The sequence below is a fragment of the Larus michahellis genome, chromosome Z (genome assembly GCF_964199755.1).
Source record: "Larus michahellis chromosome Z, bLarMic1.1, whole genome shotgun sequence".
In the NCBI taxonomy this organism is placed as follows: Eukaryota; Metazoa; Chordata; class Aves; order Charadriiformes; family Laridae; genus Larus; species Larus michahellis.
The window spans coordinates 10,308,443-10,328,175 of record NC_133930.1 but is presented as its reverse complement, the minus strand read 5'-3'; the positions used below and the strand labels follow the sequence as shown (position 1 = coordinate 10,328,175).

Sequence of the window (19,733 nt, the reverse complement as noted above, 5' to 3'; positions counted from 1 at the left end):
CTTTGGGTTTGCTATCCTCTCTGTAAATTTTGATTTCCACTTCCCAGGATCTAATAATCTCTGCAGTGGCTCTGACTTTACCTCAAGATTAATTGCATTACAAGCACATTAAATAAGTCCACCTACATACCAATGTTTTTGTCTTGAAGTTTGTTACTGATGAATCTCATAATTTTATTATGGCTAGCAACTCTCTACAGCTTAGACTCTAGCTTCTAAGTCATTTTAGCTGTCTTCTACTGCACCTTTTTGCCTCTTTAACAACTTGTGATATCAGCACTTTAATATAATCTTTATTGTTTTGTTGTTGTTATTATTTTAACATAATGCATTCATTAAATGGAATCAAATTTGTGAGTGCTATTTGGTGACCTTATTTACTTATATAATGTTATTGTAGAAATGCTTGAAAATCCTGCCAAAGAATTTGCCCTAAATTAAAGGGAGGGGGAACTTTAATAACTTGGTTTTGTTAAATGTTATTGTAACCTCCAAACATGAGTAAGAGCTGTATTTCCTAAAGTCCTAGACTGAACAAAGATATAAGGCAGCAGTGGGCAACAGATACTTGAAGTGCTATCGTTTTTCCATTTTATGGAACAAGTAAAAATATCTGCAGATATTAATCCATCTGGATATAGACAGCTGCACAATGCATTGCTAGGGAGACATGAGTGAAGGAGTTGAGGGTTTTTTGGCATACCTTTCAGTGATGCTTGTGGCTTTTTTGGTTTTCCCAAGAATGCAAGTATGGCCTTCCAGTAGCATATATAGATTTAGAGAAATTCTGTGTTTCAGAATTATTAGGTTATTCTGTCAAGGACACTTAGAAATGCTCACAAGATTTGTGACATACAAGAGAAAGTTATATAACAAAACTACAACTTTGCTGTGGTTCATCTGTAAGATGAATGATCTTAATTACTCAGCTTGAGGTGAGGACAAATGCAATTTCTTCTCCTTTGGTTAGTTAACCAGGGATAGCTGAGCCATATTAGACCACATGCCCTGATATTAAACTGAGTGTCTAAAATTAGGCATTTTACATTCTGTAGCTTGAGGACAGGGTTTCAGTAGCTGCGGCATTCATCAAGTAGACATCAGGCGTTCAGGAACTCTGCAGCAGTAAGTAACACTGCACTGTGCATTTCTTACACATTCTTGTGTATTGTCTATAAGTTTAAAATATTGTTTCATAGATAGAATATTTGTTTTGTGTTTTGTTTATTGTTGTTATTGCTATATTCCATAGTGTTTGGCAGTCTAGTGTATTGTAAACTTGGATTTAAACAAGCTTCTAACCTAACTGCAGGTAATGGCATCAGGAAATGTATAGTTTCTTCATTAGTAACTTTGCTAGATGTGATGTTTCACATGATTCTAATACTTATTTTGTTTGATTTCTTGTAGACTTTAGCTTGAAAATGGCATCATGTCTTTATGAATGCCTTTGTGAGGCAGAACTTGAAAAATACTATCCCCATTTTGCTGCCTTCGGTCTTCAGAAGATTGATGAACTTGCCAAAGTTTCCATGAAAGATTATACCAAACTGGGGGTCCATGACATGAATGACCGCAAACGACTCTTTCAGCTCATTAGAATAATCAAAATTATGCAAGAGGAAGACATTGCAGACTTAAGCAAGCAAGATTTTCAACCAAGTGGTCTTTTCATTCAGCCCCAGGTGACCAGATCAGGTCCTCGTAGACAGCTGCGTTTTGAGTCCTTCTTTGAAGAAAATGATGGAGCAGTTAAAGACTCTGAATCTGAATCATATGGTTCATCTGATTTCAGTGCCAATGACGAGAAGAACAGTGTAGGGGAAATGTTGGGACTCATTCAACCACACGATTCAGAGCTGATCAGATTAACTAGAAGAGACCTAAATACTCCTGGAATATGCACAAAAAAGGACCTGAGCTGTCCAACAGTTTCTGATGATATTGCTCCTCTCCTGGGGGATTCTGAAGCTCCTATCATACAAAGAATAACTCATATTTCAGGGTATAATTACGGACTACCTCATTCATGTATCAGGTAATATTCAGTTGCCTTTATTTGGCTATATTTCATGTTAGTCATAATTAATTCTTTTCTCGTTGTGGAGAAGAATCTGTCTTCATCACCTCCAAATAAGCAATCTTAACACTACAGAGCAATGCAAAATCTTATAGAGAAGAGAGATATTAATAAGCACTTATGACTTTCCAAGTCTGGTAGAAGGAATCAGCTGAATTTCATCAGCTGCTACTCACCAAGATTGTCTAAGAATAGTCTTTATTGTCTTTCAGGATATAAGGCTTTATTTTCTTGGTGTTTTGGCCAGTCTTTCTTTCTTTTGTTCTTTCCATGAGACTACCTTGGAAAATATTATTTTTTCTAAAATATGGCATTGTCTTTTGATACGTTTCTTAAGTTTTTTCCCAGTAAAAAGGATTACACGTGGTCATGGCTATACTTGTTCATAAAGAAATTTCTGAACTGGAGCTTTAAAAAGAAACAGAATGAAGTGGGATGGGATACAGACGTGGTGGTGAGAGGGATGCCTCCCCAAGCACATGATCTGTAACTTTCATACTTTTTCCAGTGTTTGGTAACAGAGGGGCTATGGTTATCTTGAACAACAGGTAAATCTACCCTGGAAACATTTTTAAAGTCCAAAATACTTTTTTCCTGATTCAGCAGCAGAGCACCTACCCCTCTGCACATATACTACCAGCATCTAGCTTGTTGCAATGCAGTCATGGCAGTTTTGTTTTAAAATGCAGTGAAGAGGAGTAGCTGTATGAGGCTGGGGCTTAGTCTCGGAAGGCAGTGGGGAAGGATTTGGTATATGGGAGGATCCATGGAGTTGTGGTGTCGGTTACAACTCCATTGAGCATGCATGTAGCCTGGAGGGACAGGTGCTGTTGCCACAATGGAAAAGTAATAAGGTGACATGGTAGTTAGAGCACTTAAACTATGAAATGCAAGACAGAGGTTTATAACGCTCCTTTGCTGGAAAAAAAAAATCATTCCCAGCTTCCAGAGAACTTCTTAGTGAGACAAGTTCAAGATTTTTAATTCTGTGATAGAGCCATGTTCTCTGTTGTTCTCACTTTCTTTCCTTGTTCATCTTTTTTTCTAAGCACATTCTTCTGTGGCTGTGGGCTTTCTGCATCCTCCTTCTGACATGCCTGAGTTTCTCTTTCTCCTGTTTTGACCACAGAGTATGCCTTGTGCATTCCAGGCTTGGGCCAGTCTGCTGACACTTGGGTTTGTGATTCCTGTTTTGCAAGTGCCCAACTCCTTCACTGAATCCATCCATTCCCATGTCACCTTGTGATTTGCCCACTGCAAAAGCTAATCTAGTTTCATCTATGAGAAACGCTGGAAAACACTGTCATGATTTCAAATGGCAGAAAGATGAAGAGCTCTTTTAATATGTTTAAATATATTTTGCACTTGCCCACAGCAAATGGCAACCCTGTAGCAAACAGGGAATAGGAATTCCTCTGACCTATTGTCAGAAGGGTTTCTAATTATCTGTATCAAGATTTTTCCTTTTTCTAGTAATAAAACAATATATTTTGTTATAAAATACAATTTCTATTTAAGAAATGTCAATAGAAAATCTAAACTTCAGGTTTAGCATGTGGAATTAAAATGCATTGTGTTCCCATACAAAATATATTCAACTAAATGTGCTTCTGAACTAGGAAGAATTTATGCCATTTCTGTCATAAACAGAGCATCCAAGTCTTCAGTTTTTCCTTTCTCCAAATCTTGCAATCAGTCCTTTCTTCTTCAAGCTCTTAGAGCTCAATAGGCTCTTTCTGTAGGTCACCAAATCCAGCCTCTGACATGAGAAGTAAATTTCAGAGCCTCTGATCATTTGGTGGACAACATTAGGTGCCTAGTGACATCCATAATCTCACACTAGCTTATGAAGCATCTTATTTCAAGTATCATTGCCTATCTTTTCAGGGTAAAGAATTTTCCATCTAAATGCAGGGCCTGATCCTGGTCTGCTGTACTAAAATTAAAGGGACTCCAGTTACAAGCAAAGATTACTCTTGTGTAGTCTTTGAAGATGGCATCTTGAGATGTACATCAGCGTGTCATATGCTTCGGGGGAGTCATGCAGCACAACAGCAATAATACTACAACCTTGTCATTGTAATGAGATACTGAGTAACTTGTAGGTTTGATTTTAATTTATTAGACTAGTAGTATATGCTAGTTTTCAGTTGCTACATTAAGAGATTTTGGAAGGGCATTTGGACACTACGGCAGAAACACTACTTTTGGGCAAGTTGGGGCTTGATTAAAATTAATCTTTTTCTCACAAATTGACATCCAAATCCAGGCTGAAAATCATTACTTATTTGGCTGAAGACAGCTTGAAAAAGAAAAAGGCTGAATGAATACATTTTGGTTGGATTCTATCATATTCTGTATGCTGCATCACAAAATGCTTTACACAGCTGGTTAATCAATGAAACACAAAATGACCTCATGTTTCTGAGGTGTCTGGGAGAGAACTAAAGTAGACTTGCCAAAACACAAAAGCACAATTTTGCCTGTGGTCTGAAACGACAATTTTTTATGAAGAAAGACCAAAGGGGAGACAATGATGAGATCGATATTTCAGATTTTCTTTGACCTGAATAGGAACATGGTGATACTGTCTTGTTTCCCAGTTACTTTACTTGTAAAAAGTGAAAGTAAAATTTTACTTGTAAAAAGTAAAATACTGTCTTACTCCCTTGAGTCATTTCTTGTAACCTGTTTGACAGCCTGTAATAGGAAGAATGAAAGTCAGTATAAGAGGAAAAGCAACTAAAGATTATATTAGCTCCTTTTCAATGTCTGGTCGTGCTTTTATCTGTACATTATTAAATGACTAATCATGATTGTGAATAATTTCAGCAAGATTAAATGTCATAAAGTTAACTTGCATATTATGCCAGCTTCGATCGTATGTTTGTGGACAACTGAAAACATGCCAGTCCAGCAACAAGTTCAGGAGTGTAGTTGTATAAACACAACTATTCTTTTAACAGAAGTGCACAAAAGACATCTGTCTATTTAGGAAAAAACAGCAGAAACTTAACCATGTAACAATGAGACATGTTTTGTTGGGGTTTTTTTGATAAGCCATTAAAGACGGGAATGTCTTTAAAAGTTAAATTGATAGAACTAAAAAATTTATGCATATTCTAGATTCTGTAGTAATCTGGTTTTAAAATGTAAGCCTACACTATTGTTGTAGATCCAGTACTTCTGAAAAAGAAACTCCATGGACAGAGAGTGAAAAAATCAGAGTGTGTGTCCGAAAACGTCCCCTTGGCCTGAGAGAAGAGCGACGTGGGGAGGTTAATATCATCACAGTGAAAGATAAAGAAACCCTACTTCTCCATGAGAAGAAAGAGGCGGTTGACCTCACACAATATATTTTACAGGTAACATGCTCCATTTGAATGTTGTGTTTATGGGCCAGTCACTTGCATGGTGGGATAAAGCAAATTGTGCTTGGAGTTTCAATGAGGGGAAACAGAAAAGGGCTGTCTGCATTTCTTGTGCTGAAATAAGTGGTGGGCTCCTCTATGAGTTCAATGTAACTGTATTTTAATTACTTCTGACTTATGCCAGCCTGTGGCAGAAAACCTGAGCCCAAAATTTTAAGCCTCAAAAGCCTGTCTCTTGCAGCTTTTGTTGCACATGGCAAAATAAAACCCTCTGCTACATACTATTGCTGCAGGAGAATTGCCTGCTACAGTCTCCCGATAGCTTTCCAGGGTATTTCAGGGAGGAGTTCCCTTTTCATTGTTTCAGCACTGTAGGTCTGTTTCAATGAAACACCCTCATCCCCTCCTTTCCTTTGTTCTCAAATGCTTTTGAAAATTAAACCCCCTTTTGGTGTTTGTTTCTTAATCCCAAGCACCTTGTGCTGTCATAGTTTACATTCTCATTTTTGACTGACAGCACCAGGAACAGAACTGATTTCTAGAGAGCAGCAAGCCATTCTCACTCTACTGGGTGTTATTTTTGCAGTCTGGGTCCTAGGAACAACTGTTCAGAGTGTCCAGTAAAAATTCAGTTTGCAGCACTCTCAGGCCCGGTTCATATACCACCTTTTATGGTGCGACACGTGCAGCAGCTCCACCCCACTCCCTCCATCTGACTACCTATATTTGGCATTTATGTGGTACTTATCATATTAGTATCTCAGTGCTGAAATAACCGCTAATTAATTTTGTTATGTCAGTACAGACCAACAAGATCTTGCTATCAATCAATATAGTCCAAGGAAAAGTATGCCATGGCAAAGGCTGTGTCTATTCTATAGGACCCAGGAGAACTTCTCTGCTTCCAAGTCTGGCTACTTGCCCTGCCTCCATCTCTGGTTCCTATAGAAAGGACAGCAAGGGGTACAGAGCAAATGGGAGGTGGTGGGGCATATTCCAGCTCCACGATGGGGGGACCCAAAGTGCAGGCCCATCGTGGAGCACATCTGCCCTCTGAGCTGAGTCTAGCTGCTGAGAATCCCTGGTTTTATCTGCCTGTACGCTAGGCTGCTTTGTTTGTGCGTTGTGGAAATGATTCTCAGTCCTAGAGATCCACCACCTTAATTTACGCTGCAGTGAATTTATTGAAGTGCAATGTTAGACACCAGTCCATGGAGGCTTTTTTGAAAATGTAATGTTTGTGGCTGTCCCTGCAAACACTATTCTTAATCTAGAAGAAGCCCATAAATGAGCTTTGTTGCAGAGTTTCCAGAGACTCTGCTGCTTTGAGTCAGATCGGGAGTGTGGGAAGTTTTGGGTTTTCTTGCCCCCTTCTGAGATAATACAATCCAGCTTTGCTTAGGAATAACTTCTGTCTTCTCTGCCACAAAAATTTTTTAAGTCTGCAGAACAGAGACAATTAATCACAACCGAGGACTAATTTTGAGAGAGTCAAGAGTAGACTGAGTTCTTTTTACTGTTACAGTCTTACTGTACATCTGTAGGTTGATTCATTTCAGGAATAGATTAGGGTTTTCTTTAATTAGCTTTCTCCCTACCCTGCCCCTTGTCAGAAGGCTGTGGTTTGTTCTGCTTCAGAATGATGGGAAGTTAAGGCATCTTTGTTTCCTTTTGGTTTTTTTTCCCCTATCCTCAGTCTCCTTGATTAGTCGTAATGATGTGTTGCTGCATATGTCATGCTGCATGTTAAATGTGCTAGATCACTTTGTACCTGATCCAAAGCCATATGAAGTCACTGGAAAGACTTCTATATTTAAATTTACCTTTGAATGGGGATGAAGGGGAAGTGAAACATATTCATTTTCATGTAAAGAGCATATTTATTTTTCAGCATGTTTTTTATTTTGATGAAGTCTTTGGGGAGTCATGTACCAATCAGGATGTTTATATGAAGACAGCTCATCCTCTCATTCAGCATATTTTTAACGGGTAGGGCATCAGCGCTTACATTTGTTATTTTTTTGCCTTTTTGTTTTCCAATTTCATATACTGCTTTAATTTTCCTTTTACGCTTTTCATTTTTTGCAAAATACATTCATTTCACCTTTGCCACATAGCTTCCCCCTTTTAGAATGTCTTTGATTGCAATTTTGACAAAATAAATCAGGGGAAACTTTCTTCACATTTAGTGAGAAATCTAAATCACAGAGGAAGTTAAAATTGGACCTCAGATGCAACAAAGAGACACCATGGCCAGCCTAGAACGAAAAAATGCGTGCTAGGATTTCTGAAGTCTAATCTCCACTCTAACAAAGTCTTCTGTGTGATATAGCACACTCATCTGTAGAGGAATAATATTACCTCTTTCATGATACTGCTGTGAGATACTTTTGTATGTATTTGTACAGTTAATAGGGCAATAGAAATTATTAATAACCTCTTGATTTAATTTTGTTCTATTGATTTGTATTTGCTTAGAGGTTTAATCATAATTACATACTTCCTGAGTAATAGGAAATTGATGGTGGCTTTACGTGAGTGATCCTATTTTCACTCAAAGCAACAAGCTTGAATATAATTACATTTTTGAGTCTTTGAAGGAAAGGATTACATATCCATGCTGAAAATTAACAAAATGGAGCATTCTGTTACTGAAAATCTCCAAGTATCATCAGCAGAGACAGGCAGTATCATGCTCTTGAGAAAGGGAATGTATCAGCAGAGACAGGCAGTATCATGCTCTTGAGAAAAGGAGAATGAGGCTTGTAGCTTGCTGTGTAATAACTACTAAAGGCACATCTCACATTACAGCTAATCCAGTAATGCCACCAAAAGACATGCCACTGTTTTTCCTCAGCTTTCCCTAACTTTTCTGTCCCTCCTGCTGCATCCCTTTCACTGGCATTGGTCTAATATGACACCATAGTGAGCTAATTCTGCAATCTAAGCTGTCAATAAATTGTTCACTGTGCTTACTGCAGCCCTACATTTTTACCCATTTCTCTGACAGGGTACTGAGCCAGCTAAGAAGTCTTCTTTTAATGTAGAGGGGTAATAAATAATTTGGTTTGTAGTATTTATTTTTTTGCCTGATTCAGTTCCATGAATCTGTTCACATCATACTTGTGGGTTCGATACTTGTATAAAAGCAAGGATGGAGAAGGAGAAGTAGGCATGCAGTAACCTCAATTTAGATGGGCTTGACATGCAGTTCAGGCTGTATCCTGAGACATCCTTGGAACTGTATGTGCATTGCCACTGTAATCTTAAGGTGATATGATGACAAAGCTGGAGCACTCTGCAAGAAGACAAGACTGAATGAAAGACTGAGTGAACCAAACAGCTCTCTGCCACTGAAAGTGGACAATCCTCTTCCTTACCCCCATTAGACACATTCACATAGGTTACATGAAGCTAATTTGGGCATATTCTGTGATCATCTGTGAGGTACTTTAATTCACTGAAACAGCAGAAAATTAGCTTGCAAAAAAGTGGAAATCTTTCTGGTGTTTCAGTGCAACAAAGTCAAACATCAGAGCCAGCACAGGGGTCAGTGGCGTTGGTCACACAGCTGGCAGCAGAGGAAAGGAAGAAAAAGACCTTCCCCTAAGCAATGACAAGCCTTTAGATTAATTTAGCAGGACTGCAGCCTGGGATTAAGTAACCTCGCTCAGTAAATTATAGTGCTGTGGTGTTAATTTTCATCAAGTACAACATGTGTTAATACAGAACCTGACTTGTGGCTGTTTTGCGTCTCATGTCACGGTCATTTTTCTCTGTGATTCATAATCAGTAGGATACCCATTCATAATCCTATGATACTTCTGTAGTGTCTAAACAGCTGGAAGAATAATAATGAATTCTTAGTTCATCTAAATGTCTCCACAGAACATACTTGGGAATCACTGTTAAGTGTTTTGCAGTTTCCCAGACAAGATAGCAAACAAAACCTCATTGCTAAGAGGCCACTATAGATAGATATAGACATTGCAGGATCTTTTTTAATAGATATGAATAAATCAGATGTGACACTAAAAATATGTTATCTTCACAGAGGCAATGCAACCTGCTTTGCATATGGGCAGACTGGTGCTGGCAAGACTTACACCATGATAGGTACTCAGCGGAACCCAGGACTCTACGCCTTGGCTGCCAAGGACATCTTTAGACACCTGGAAGCATCACAGTCAAGGAGCGATCTGCTCGTTTTGATCAGTTTTTATGAGATCTACTGTGGACAGCTTTATGACCTGCTAAATGGAAGGAAGAGGTATTTAAACAAAAATACCTGTTGCTCGAAACCTATGGTGGTTACTGTTTATAAATCAGTTACAGTTTCATGCAATTACATGTTACCATTTATTGTAAGTGTTATGTATTTCATCAGGGTGTATCTAGGAGTTACTTAGAGAAGAAAGCAGAATTTGACACTAAGTACTGTGGTATTGATAGGTCCTCCTAGTTTCTACTGTTTTTGGGGGGATAAAGACCTGTGGTTGAATATGAGCTCCTGCTGTTTTGCTTACACTATAATAACGTAATAGCTCCATAGGAAGAGAAAGAGCCTTCTTGTGGCCAAAAGTTCTTATGCCAACCATTGTGGAGTTCCTGTCCTTCCCTGCTCAAACATAACCTCTGGCTTTCCCTCTTTCTGTGCCATTGGGGCTTTGTCTCTTGCCACTCTAGTCTCTGAAGATCCCTTTGATCTCCTCCTTCTTGTCATGCTTGACACTGCAGAGTCTGCTCACCATCTCCCTGAGCATCTTTACCTGGCAGACCAGTGACTCAACTGGAGCTGCCATCACGCTCAACAGTAGCACTTCAGCCCCCAACTCATTTGGATGGACATATACTCCTACAGGAGCTCCATCTGGAATGGAAATTGGGACAACTCAGTACCTACTTGGTATAAAAAAATAACCATGGTCTGAAATCTCTAAATCAAATAACCATCAGTTAAGATCTGAGCAGTGAAATATTTTCAGAGTGATCTTGAAGGAACTTTAGCTGTCAGCTGGAGGCCTTTAGCAACCTGGAAAGCACTATCCTTAGAGCACCCTGGAGGGCTCAAGAGGGAGGCTTTCTGCCTGCGGAAGTGAGCATCTGTTCACGAAGGAAGCACCTATTTCTGTGCATGTGCATTCACTTTCTCCAAAGCAGTCTTTAAAGAGCAGATAGTGTAAGCTGTTATGTAAGGAGTTGATTTACTAAGGAAGAAATAGTGTTCTTATTTTCTCTGCATGTCCATTATCTGTCTTACATGTCATTAAAGGAGAAGATTAAACTTCCTCCCGTGTGTATCATGTCTTTATCCTTCCTGTAGAATGTAATGCTTCTGTGTGATTCATAGCAGAGGTGCTTTGAAATCTGACTCTATGGTGATGGGAGATGCTTTAAAATCCTGTGCAAAGATCTTGAGAACTTGAACAGACAATAACTTAGCAGTCTGAACTTCCTAGAGAAGCCTGAGATGCAGTTTAAAGAGAGACAGGAACTCTAAAATGTAAACATGATAATTTATTTCCCTGCTTTACTGTATTCCTGAACTAGCAGAAATGCATTGCTAATGTCACTTTAACAGTGAAATGTCAGTGGTATGTTATAAATGAAAGACCTCTTCAGCTCTCAAAATAAATGAATGTCAGTGAAGCTCCCACCAGTCAGTAGCCTTGACTGCTTTTTTCACAGTGTCGTAGCACTGAAATGTGTTTTCATTGCTGCTATTTGAGAGTTCAGAAATCTCCTTTCTGCACTGTTTCATGTTTCAGACTTTTTGCAAGGGAAGATAGCAAGCATGTCGTTCAAATAGTTGGACTGCGAGAGATTCAGGTGGACTCTGTAGATCTACTATTGGAGGTAATCTCTACGTTTGTGATAATTTTTGTCTTCTACAGCCTGAGTTGTTGATTGGTGAGATATGTTATTTACAGAGATTGTTACTTGTTGTGTAGTATGTGTGCATATTCTTGTTTAAGGTTCTGGTATTGGCAACCCCTGCAGAGCACTGAGGGGCACTATTAAAAGTGCTTTTATTCAGTCTGCTTCTTGAGTCACTGTGACTTGTGTTAGCAACATGCAAGCTGTTGATTTACAGCTGTCGCTTCTGCTGCCACTCCTTATGGAAAGATCTATGCCAAGAAATAGACTGCTATCACTATTCCAGAAATTAAGTGGTGTCCCAGCAAGGGACCCTGAAAGCTGGATAAGTGTTTTCTCCCAGTTTCTTTGGCTTCTCTGAACTTATATTTTCTATAGTAAAGGTACTTAGATGTGGGACAAAAGATATAAATGTGAAAATTAATAGAAATACAAATTAGAAAATACTTATGATTGAGATATTGATCTGAACTAAGATTAAGACACTTCTTAGATAATGATGGGTGTTAACAGCCAAGTAAAATTTGGATCTTTAAACGGTAACTCACATTGGTCACAAGCAAGGCTTCAGTTTTGCTTCCCTGCCTGGCTGAGCCCTAAAAGAGCACTGACAAATTTACTACATTGTCCTGCAGCAAGCAAGATGCTTAAATCTGATTTCTATTTAGCCTGACTTTGCATAGTTTAATTTCTTTGTCCGTAAGGAAGTGTAAATTACAAGTGCCTGATAGTGTAATTGACTCATTAAAATTAGCATGGTATTGCCCACTTATATTCCATTTAATTTTGTTCTTCGTTTTCCTATTAACTCCAAGCTTCGGGACATGCTGGTGATGCTTCTGCAAATTAGAGTGTAAATTTGCTATATGGTTGATTAACACATTCTTCTGTATTATCACATTCCACACACAGATGAGCTGTTAAATGACTTTATTCTTACAGGTATCTCAGCAAAAAAGTAATTTTATGTTGTCCACAGGCCCTTTTGAACACAGAAACGTCACTGACTTGACTCAGAGCTTTTGAATAGTCTGCAACAGATATATGGGAAGAGTCTTGAATACATCCCTAGTTATTGACTATTAATTGATGTTGACTTTGGTTCAGAAATTATCTGCATTTAACACTAATATAATGCTCGGGAACTGCAGCAGTTGGTTAGATTGCTGGTTGAGAACTGTCCGTGAAAGGCATGAATAATGCATGTCTGTCAACTGTGAACGTATTGATTTTGCTAGATAATATGTTAATTTGTTCTTACGGCCAGAAACAAAATTAATTACTGTTTTATGAATGCCCTGCTACCATTGCTGCTAGCCTTTCTGTGACAGTCCTTAGAAGTTTGCAAAAGAGAATTATACAGATTTGTATCTTGAAGGAACCTTGGTCGTTCTGCCTTGCCTCTCTTCCTTGTTTTCTTATTGTTGTACTGAGTATAATTGATCTCTTAACTTTATTCTTTACTCTGGCATAATTTCTTTTAGTTATGGAAATGGAGAAAGGTTTTGGGAAGGTTTGTGTATTTTGTGTATAACTTTCTGGATAACCACACCCATCTATTACATGAGAAAGTGAAATTTTAAAACAACGCAATAAATAGTCAATCTCATGAGTCTCTTAGGTTATGACTGCAGTCTTACTTTCTTTCATTTCTGCCATGCTTTTGTTTTTAATTTATAGTTAGGATATTTTGCAAATCCCAGTGAATGTGCAATACAACAACTTTTTAGCTGCAATATGCTCTCTAAGCTCCATAGTGTCACTGCAAGCAAGACCATGTACAAAGTTCTGAAAGATACATTGGAAGGGATCCAGTCTAACTTAACATCTACCTTGCACCAGATTTTAAGGCATTCCTCCTAATGTTACCTCATCTTAGGAGGACAAGATCTCTTTCTGAAAGGTTGTGTTTTCATTTACAATTTGCTTGGATTTTGTTCCCCTTATTTTGCAGGTGATTTTGAAGGGGGGAAAAGAACGTAGCACGGGAGCTACTGGGGTCAACTCAGATTCCTCTCGATCTCATGCTATCATCCAAATCCAAATTAAAGACACCGCCAACAGGACATTTGGAAGGTAAGACTAGAAGTGAGACTGCTAAGGGATGAGGAAGTTGAGCCCAGGGACATCCAGGAGACAAACAAAGAGGAGGTGTTGAGTTACTGTGCAGCTGTGAGTTAAAGCAGAAGATGGGGTTCAAAGGGACTTTGAGAAGTTTTGCAGTCCTTTCTTTGTTCCCAGGGAGAGCACTTAAGCCACATCTGTGAGATCTTTGTCAAACTTGTTCATAAAAGTTTCCAGTTAAGGAGTTTGGCAATCAAATCCTTCCCTTCATCTTCCGTGTTAGAAAGCCTTTCGTGTCAGGCATTAATCTGGTTAAAGGTAGATGTCTGCAATGGGTATATCCACGTGTGAGCTTGTCACCTTTGAAGTCAGTAGAAGGAAACAGTAATTTCTGAGATCCAATTCATGCCATTCTACAGAGTCACCTAAATTAGGTCAGGTGGATTTGCCCCTCAAAGCATGTCTGTCCTGTAATTGACTACAAAGGGAGCCTGGGATGACTAGCACAGGTGGAGATGGTTCCATTAGAGATGTTTGCCTATGGTCAGAGGAATCATAGTACCTCACCTAAACCTCCCTGATAATTTAAGAGTGTGACTCTGATGCTATCTGCAGCAGACAAAAAGAGCAGTTTATTTACTCTTGCAGCAGCCATTTTACGTATTTGAAGACTGTAATTGTGCCGCTTCTCAGTCATTCTTTCTTGACCAAACAACCCCAAGAAATAGGTCTGAGGAAAGAGGCCTAGGTATCTGTATTACTGCTGAGTTACAAAAAGCCATGCTGACACACCCTTCCAGCAGCTATGATGCAGTCTTGCTTCCCAGGATCTTATTTTAAATACAAGGCAAAATGGAAGAGCCACAAATAGTGGAGAGAGGAAGAGGCAGAACAGGCAGGCTTAGAAATTGAAATGCATGTGGTTATGTAGGTGTGGCATACGTGCCATTTTTTTTGTTACTGAAAGCAAGGTGGAGCTGGAGTGGGGAAAGGATCCCAAGATATGCCTATAAGAGAAGTCAGGGCTGTTCCAGAAAAAGAAGGGCGAAGATAAAGATACAGTGCAACAGTCAGTACAGCAGCTGGCACCCAGAGCCAGGAAATGTGAGAGGGAGTAACGGAGTTTTATGGAAGGAAGGGAAAAGGAACACTGAAAGCTCAGTGTATTACTGCACTGGAAATTTCTGTTGATATTGCCCTGAATCACCATTTGGCAGGGCAGTTGTCTGTTTTACCTGGAAGGAGAATCAAGAAATTTACAATTTCTTTAACTGTGTTCTTAGAAAACTACAAGCACAGTGATGATCTGGAGAGATGAATGTGTTGCACTTTAAAGACCTTATCCATTAAACTGTAGACCACTCTCACGACACACAATTATGCTTTCGATTATGATTGTGTTAGTGCCAGGATGCTCTGACACTGTTTCTGCTGCTGTGCTTATTTTGGTCCCTCAGATATTTCCAATGGGTATTTATTTTTGTTCAGAAGTAGTTATTTCTAATCATTCTTCTGATGTCATGTGTTGCAGCCCTCTGGTTTAAAAAAAGAAAAAAAGAAAAAGGAAAAAAAAAGCCCCTAAGATAAATGCAACTTTGTTTTTTCTAGGATATCATTCATTGACTTGGCTGGCAGTGAAAGGGCAGCTGATGCCAGAGACTCAGATCGACAAACAAAGATGGAAGGAGCAGAAATAAACCAAAGTCTTTTAGCAGTAAGCTACTAGCGTGTCTGGGGAAGGTTTTGTATTTGATTATTGGCATGTATTTTAGGATAAAAATGAACTACAGGTTAATATACGTATATATATTTTGTGATGCAAATAAAGAGTTTTTAATCCATTCTTACAGCCAGCCAGGCAAATACAGCATGGAGAATGTTAGGTATAGTATAATTTGTCCCATATTTTATATAGAAAGTTTTGCCTGTTTTACTTCCAGAGAATATTGGCTTGGGATTGCCATATTTGTTTCATAAAAGCACATTGCTCCTGCTGCTTATTTTCACTGCTTGAACTCAGACTTCTCTTTCGAATCAGGGGTAAAGGAATAAATACACAAGAGCATAGAAACTAGCAGTTTGTGTTTGGGGTGAAAGAAGCAGGAAGAAATACACTCTTAATGCAAACTGTCTTTTAATAAATGTACACAGTTACGTAAATAGGGACAGGGAATAAAGAAATGCCATCTAAGATAAAGCAGAAGTGCCTCTAAGTATAAATTGTACAGAATACACTGCACCTCTTTTAATTCAAATGAACAAAGCTCACTGATGACTTGGTGCCGTACTTTAACCCTGGCATGATGTCATGTGTTGCAGCCGTCTGGTTTAAAAGAGGGCTGGCAGCTAGGACCATGCAGCTGCTCATGCAGTTCTCCCCCTTCCCCCAGAAGGGAAGGGAGGAGAGGGAGAAAAGGAGGGGAAAGGGAAAGGAAAAAAAAACTTGTGGGTTGAGATAAAGACAGTTTAATAGAACAATAGTAGGAAAGGAAAACAACAATAATAATAATAATAATAATAATAATGACACAAGTCATTCTCACCACTCGGTGAATTGTTACCTTACAGAGCAGCGACCGTGAGTACTCAACCCCCAGCTAACCCCATTTATATACCAAACATGATGTCTGTGGTAGGAATATTCCACTGGCTATTTCATCATTCTATCTATCTAAGCTCCTTCTCAGCTTCTATGGGATGCTGAAAAAATTCTGTAAAGCAATACGCATTATTGACATTCCTGTCATACCAAATATGAAACGCAGCAACCACTAGGAAGAAAATTAACTCCGTCCCAGCTGAAACCAGGATACTGAGTGCTTCTGTAAGTGAGACTGAAGGTGATATGCAATCTTCTTGCAATCAGTGAGTATGAGTCAACAGTGCAGAAGTTAGTGCACACAACCACACTGTGTGCTGTGAATAGCTGGTGGCTTGCTCTGTTTAGAGAATGTAGGATGTTCTTTTGCCCAGAGGCTTTTCTGCTGTGGAGTATTAGCATTCATACTGGGAGACAGCATGTAAAGTGAATGTGTTTCTCGTACTTCATACTTTCTTGAGTACTTGCTGGTGATTAACTGAGTGGCATGGGGAGTCAGGACCTGCATAGAAAGGATTCCTGAGAAGTGAGGCTCATGAAACTCTTCTAAAAGAAGCTTTAAAATCAGAGTGTGTGTATTTTTGGTATCGTGTGAAGATGAGTAAATACCCAGACAGTCTACAAGCAGTGACTGAATTAACTAAAAAAGACATCTTTGGGTAAGTCTGCGTGATCTGCAGCCTGTAAAACCTAGCTCTGCCCTCAATAATCATAACCCTTTCTTCAGGCCTTAAAACACATGAAGTTTGAAGTTTGCTGCTGGTTTGAATATTTATGTTGATTTCAAGCAGAAGATATTCAGATACTGCAATTATGAGAAGCAGAATAAAAAATTAGAATAATTTCATCTCTTACTTGTTAGAGGTGTGATTTTTAATAAAATGCAGTAAAAGTGAGAAATACATGTCATTTTAAGTGGGTGTATGTAGAATGTAGAAAGGCTTTAAATGTAGAAAGGCTGCTTCATGCTAATATCACCATGACAATACTGTAATCTGCTTATTTTTCCTTCAATATTTGCTCAAAATGACTTGTCTCATGGCTACACAGTCCATTTCTGCCAGTTTTAGAGACCGTCCAGGCTTGATATGGAGCGTGATGCTTTTGTGCTTATTCCAGTGGAAACATGGCAAAAAAGTGCATGTCTGAGTCTGAGTCCCAAGCCTCCCCACATCTTTTTCCAAGGCTGGTAATAAATCAACAGATGTTTCTTCAAGACTACTGGCTACCCCTGTTGATGTTTATTAACAAGATCTAAAATGTTCTGTGAAAGTCACGGGTGTAGCCAGCTGCTCATGTTCTGTTAGTTTTAATGGGAGCTCTGTAGCTGTATCTCCACTCTGTGGGTAGTCTTATTGGTTCATTCTCACTGTTTTGTGTATAGTTCTTATTAGCCTGTCAAAGCACAGTGGCACGTAGGTTTAAACAGACAGGCTGTATCTATACTACATTCTGAGTGTGGGCTTGAACCCGGGCTTGAACCCAGCACCCCTCACAGCTAATTGTTTGGTGCTGGTCCATGCCCTCCCCTTTGGTTGAGTTTGGCGCGTTGCACAGGTGTTAAGAGAAAATAGCTTGAGATCAGCTGCCTTCTAACACAGTGTACCCTCACATAGGTGAGACATCTAGACTGCAGATTATAGTCAGTGTCAGGGGGAATATGCACTTATTAGCTCGTGCTATCTCTGAATAAGGTACGAAAATATTGCCAGAGTGGTGTAAGAAATTTGCCCTGCTGTTGTCCGAAGTGTTGGGTTTTTTTCTGGACTGGGCACAGCTTCTTTTAGAAGAAAGAAATTTATAAGAGATGGAGCTCAAAAAGCTCTGTTCTCAGGGTTTTACAGGTATTCGAATCTGGGGAACACCTCCCCTGCAAGCTGCAGCATAGTCGGGTGTAGGTACACCCAATGTGGTTTCAAACTAGTTTGTTTGCTATGGTGCAGGCAGTGGCAGGTCCACAGCAATGTGGAGCTCTGTGTGGCTGAACATGTGTGTACTTACCCAGGTTCCTGAGTTTTGTACAGCCCACAGAGCCGTCAGGCAGGGCTAGCTGTGCTCTGTGCTGCGTCTTTGCCCTCTTCGAGTGCAGCTAAACTGCTGCTGTTAACTGAACTAGCTGAAGTTGACCATTTGTGGTTGTGGCAGCAGCAAACTCTCCTTGCGAGGGACATCAGGAGTCAAAGGTGAGTGAAGGAAATAGTACATTTGTAGGTTAGGTTTGATGCAGTTCAGTTCCTTGCCAGTTTGTGACTGATATGTTTTTCCCCCTCTGTTTTTATATTTTTTTCTTTTGGTAGCTAAAGGAATGCATTCGGGCGTTGGATCAGGAACATGCGCATACTCCTTTCCGGCAAAGCAAATTAACTCAGGTAAAACAAGCATAAAGGCAACAGTAGAGATTTCCCTGATGAGGACAAAATAAAAATAATAATAATTTTTTAAAAGGAATAATTGAATAACTTTTAATAAACTCCTGAAGAAAAGAGAAATGCATAACTTTTGCAAACATTAATTTTAAAGATAATCACAGAATTAAGGCCAACTGCCAGCCCCCCCCAGTGAATCCTGGGGACCTGTGTGGTAAAAACCACATGAACCAATACCTAAAACCAAACAAAAAACCCAAACACTACCTTCCAGACTCCTTCAGTTACCATCCATCTCCCCCCACTCTGCAACTAATCTTGCATCTTTATGCAGTAACAGTCATGGGAGATTTCATCAATGTTTCTTCACTCCAGTTGTAATGTATGCTTTATTCCTCAAAACATATGGGCACCCTTGTGGCACGTGGTGCAAGGGCTTGTTCAGACCCCTGATTAACACTTGTATTCATTTTAAATTGTAAACAAAGAATTGCAAGACAAGTTCGGACAGGAGGACTGCATTTAAAAAAAACCCCTAAAAATAGAGACAGTAACTGTGCATCATCTGACTCATGTTAAACTGCCTCTGTACGCATTGCTAATTTACAGGAAATGCAAGGTAAGAAATTGCTAAGAATCTTATTTTTTTCCTTCCAACCCTAGGTGCTGAAGGATTCTTTCATTGGAAATTCCAAGACATGTATGATAGCCAATGTATCACCTAGCCACATAGCTACAGAGCATACCCTGAACACTTTACGATACGCTGACAGGTAGGTGATGAAGCTCAATCTCGCCAAGGTGAAAAACAAAGAAAAAAGTCATGTATGATGTTTGCGGTTATATTTTATTTTGGTTACATTGGAAATGTTGGTTTAGGAAAGAAATGTAATTTAGGAAAGAAATGTAATTTTCACAATGCAAATAAAATCCCTGCCTGTTCCAACTCTTATGTTTGGTCTTGAAATGCTCTGGGTCTTGTAAATCCTTTCTGATGATAGCTTTTATATCACTGTGCTCCTTGTAACTGCAGGATTACTAACCTCAGCAACCGAAAGTTTTGTTCTAGTTTTGTATTTTAGTTCTGCCTAGAATATGTGCAAGTCCTTTAGCCTCCCTCCTACACAGGAGGAGGTAAATTGCAGGCTGTACAATGCTGGAGTTAAGAGGACAAGAGGAGCTTAAGGCATAAAGGAAACAGTTGAGGGAATAGGGTGATACCAGGTAAGCAGCTCTTCATGGTTGCAGTGATGATTCTGATTTAGGAGCACCATAGCTCTGTAAACATATCACCTTAGCTAGCAGGCCCCTTTGCAACTATTCCAAAAGCCCTAGCTTGTATCTTGTGGGGCTTGATGGTGTGCTGTGGAGAGTGC

General features: G+C 39.3%; 1 protein-coding gene across 1 annotated transcript in view; it reads left to right on the top strand.

The window, feature by feature from the left end:
- KIF24 (kinesin family member 24) overlaps window positions 1-19,733 on the top strand; it is a 32,555-nt gene that overhangs the window by 4,574 nt on the left and 8,248 nt on the right. Inside the window, exons 3-11 of the mRNA XM_074569631.1 lie at window positions 1,411-2,038; window positions 5,256-5,445; window positions 7,343-7,440; window positions 9,506-9,721; window positions 11,220-11,307; window positions 13,283-13,404; window positions 15,001-15,106; window positions 18,289-18,360; window positions 19,021-19,130. Coding sequence (XP_074425732.1) covers window positions 1,425-2,038; window positions 5,256-5,445; window positions 7,343-7,440; window positions 9,506-9,721; window positions 11,220-11,307; window positions 13,283-13,404; window positions 15,001-15,106; window positions 18,289-18,360; window positions 19,021-19,130 — 1,616 coding nt within the window. The 5' untranslated portion in view covers window positions 1,411-1,424. The remainder of the gene's footprint in view (window positions 1-1,410; window positions 2,039-5,255; window positions 5,446-7,342; window positions 7,441-9,505; window positions 9,722-11,219; window positions 11,308-13,282; window positions 13,405-15,000; window positions 15,107-18,288; window positions 18,361-19,020; window positions 19,131-19,733) is intronic.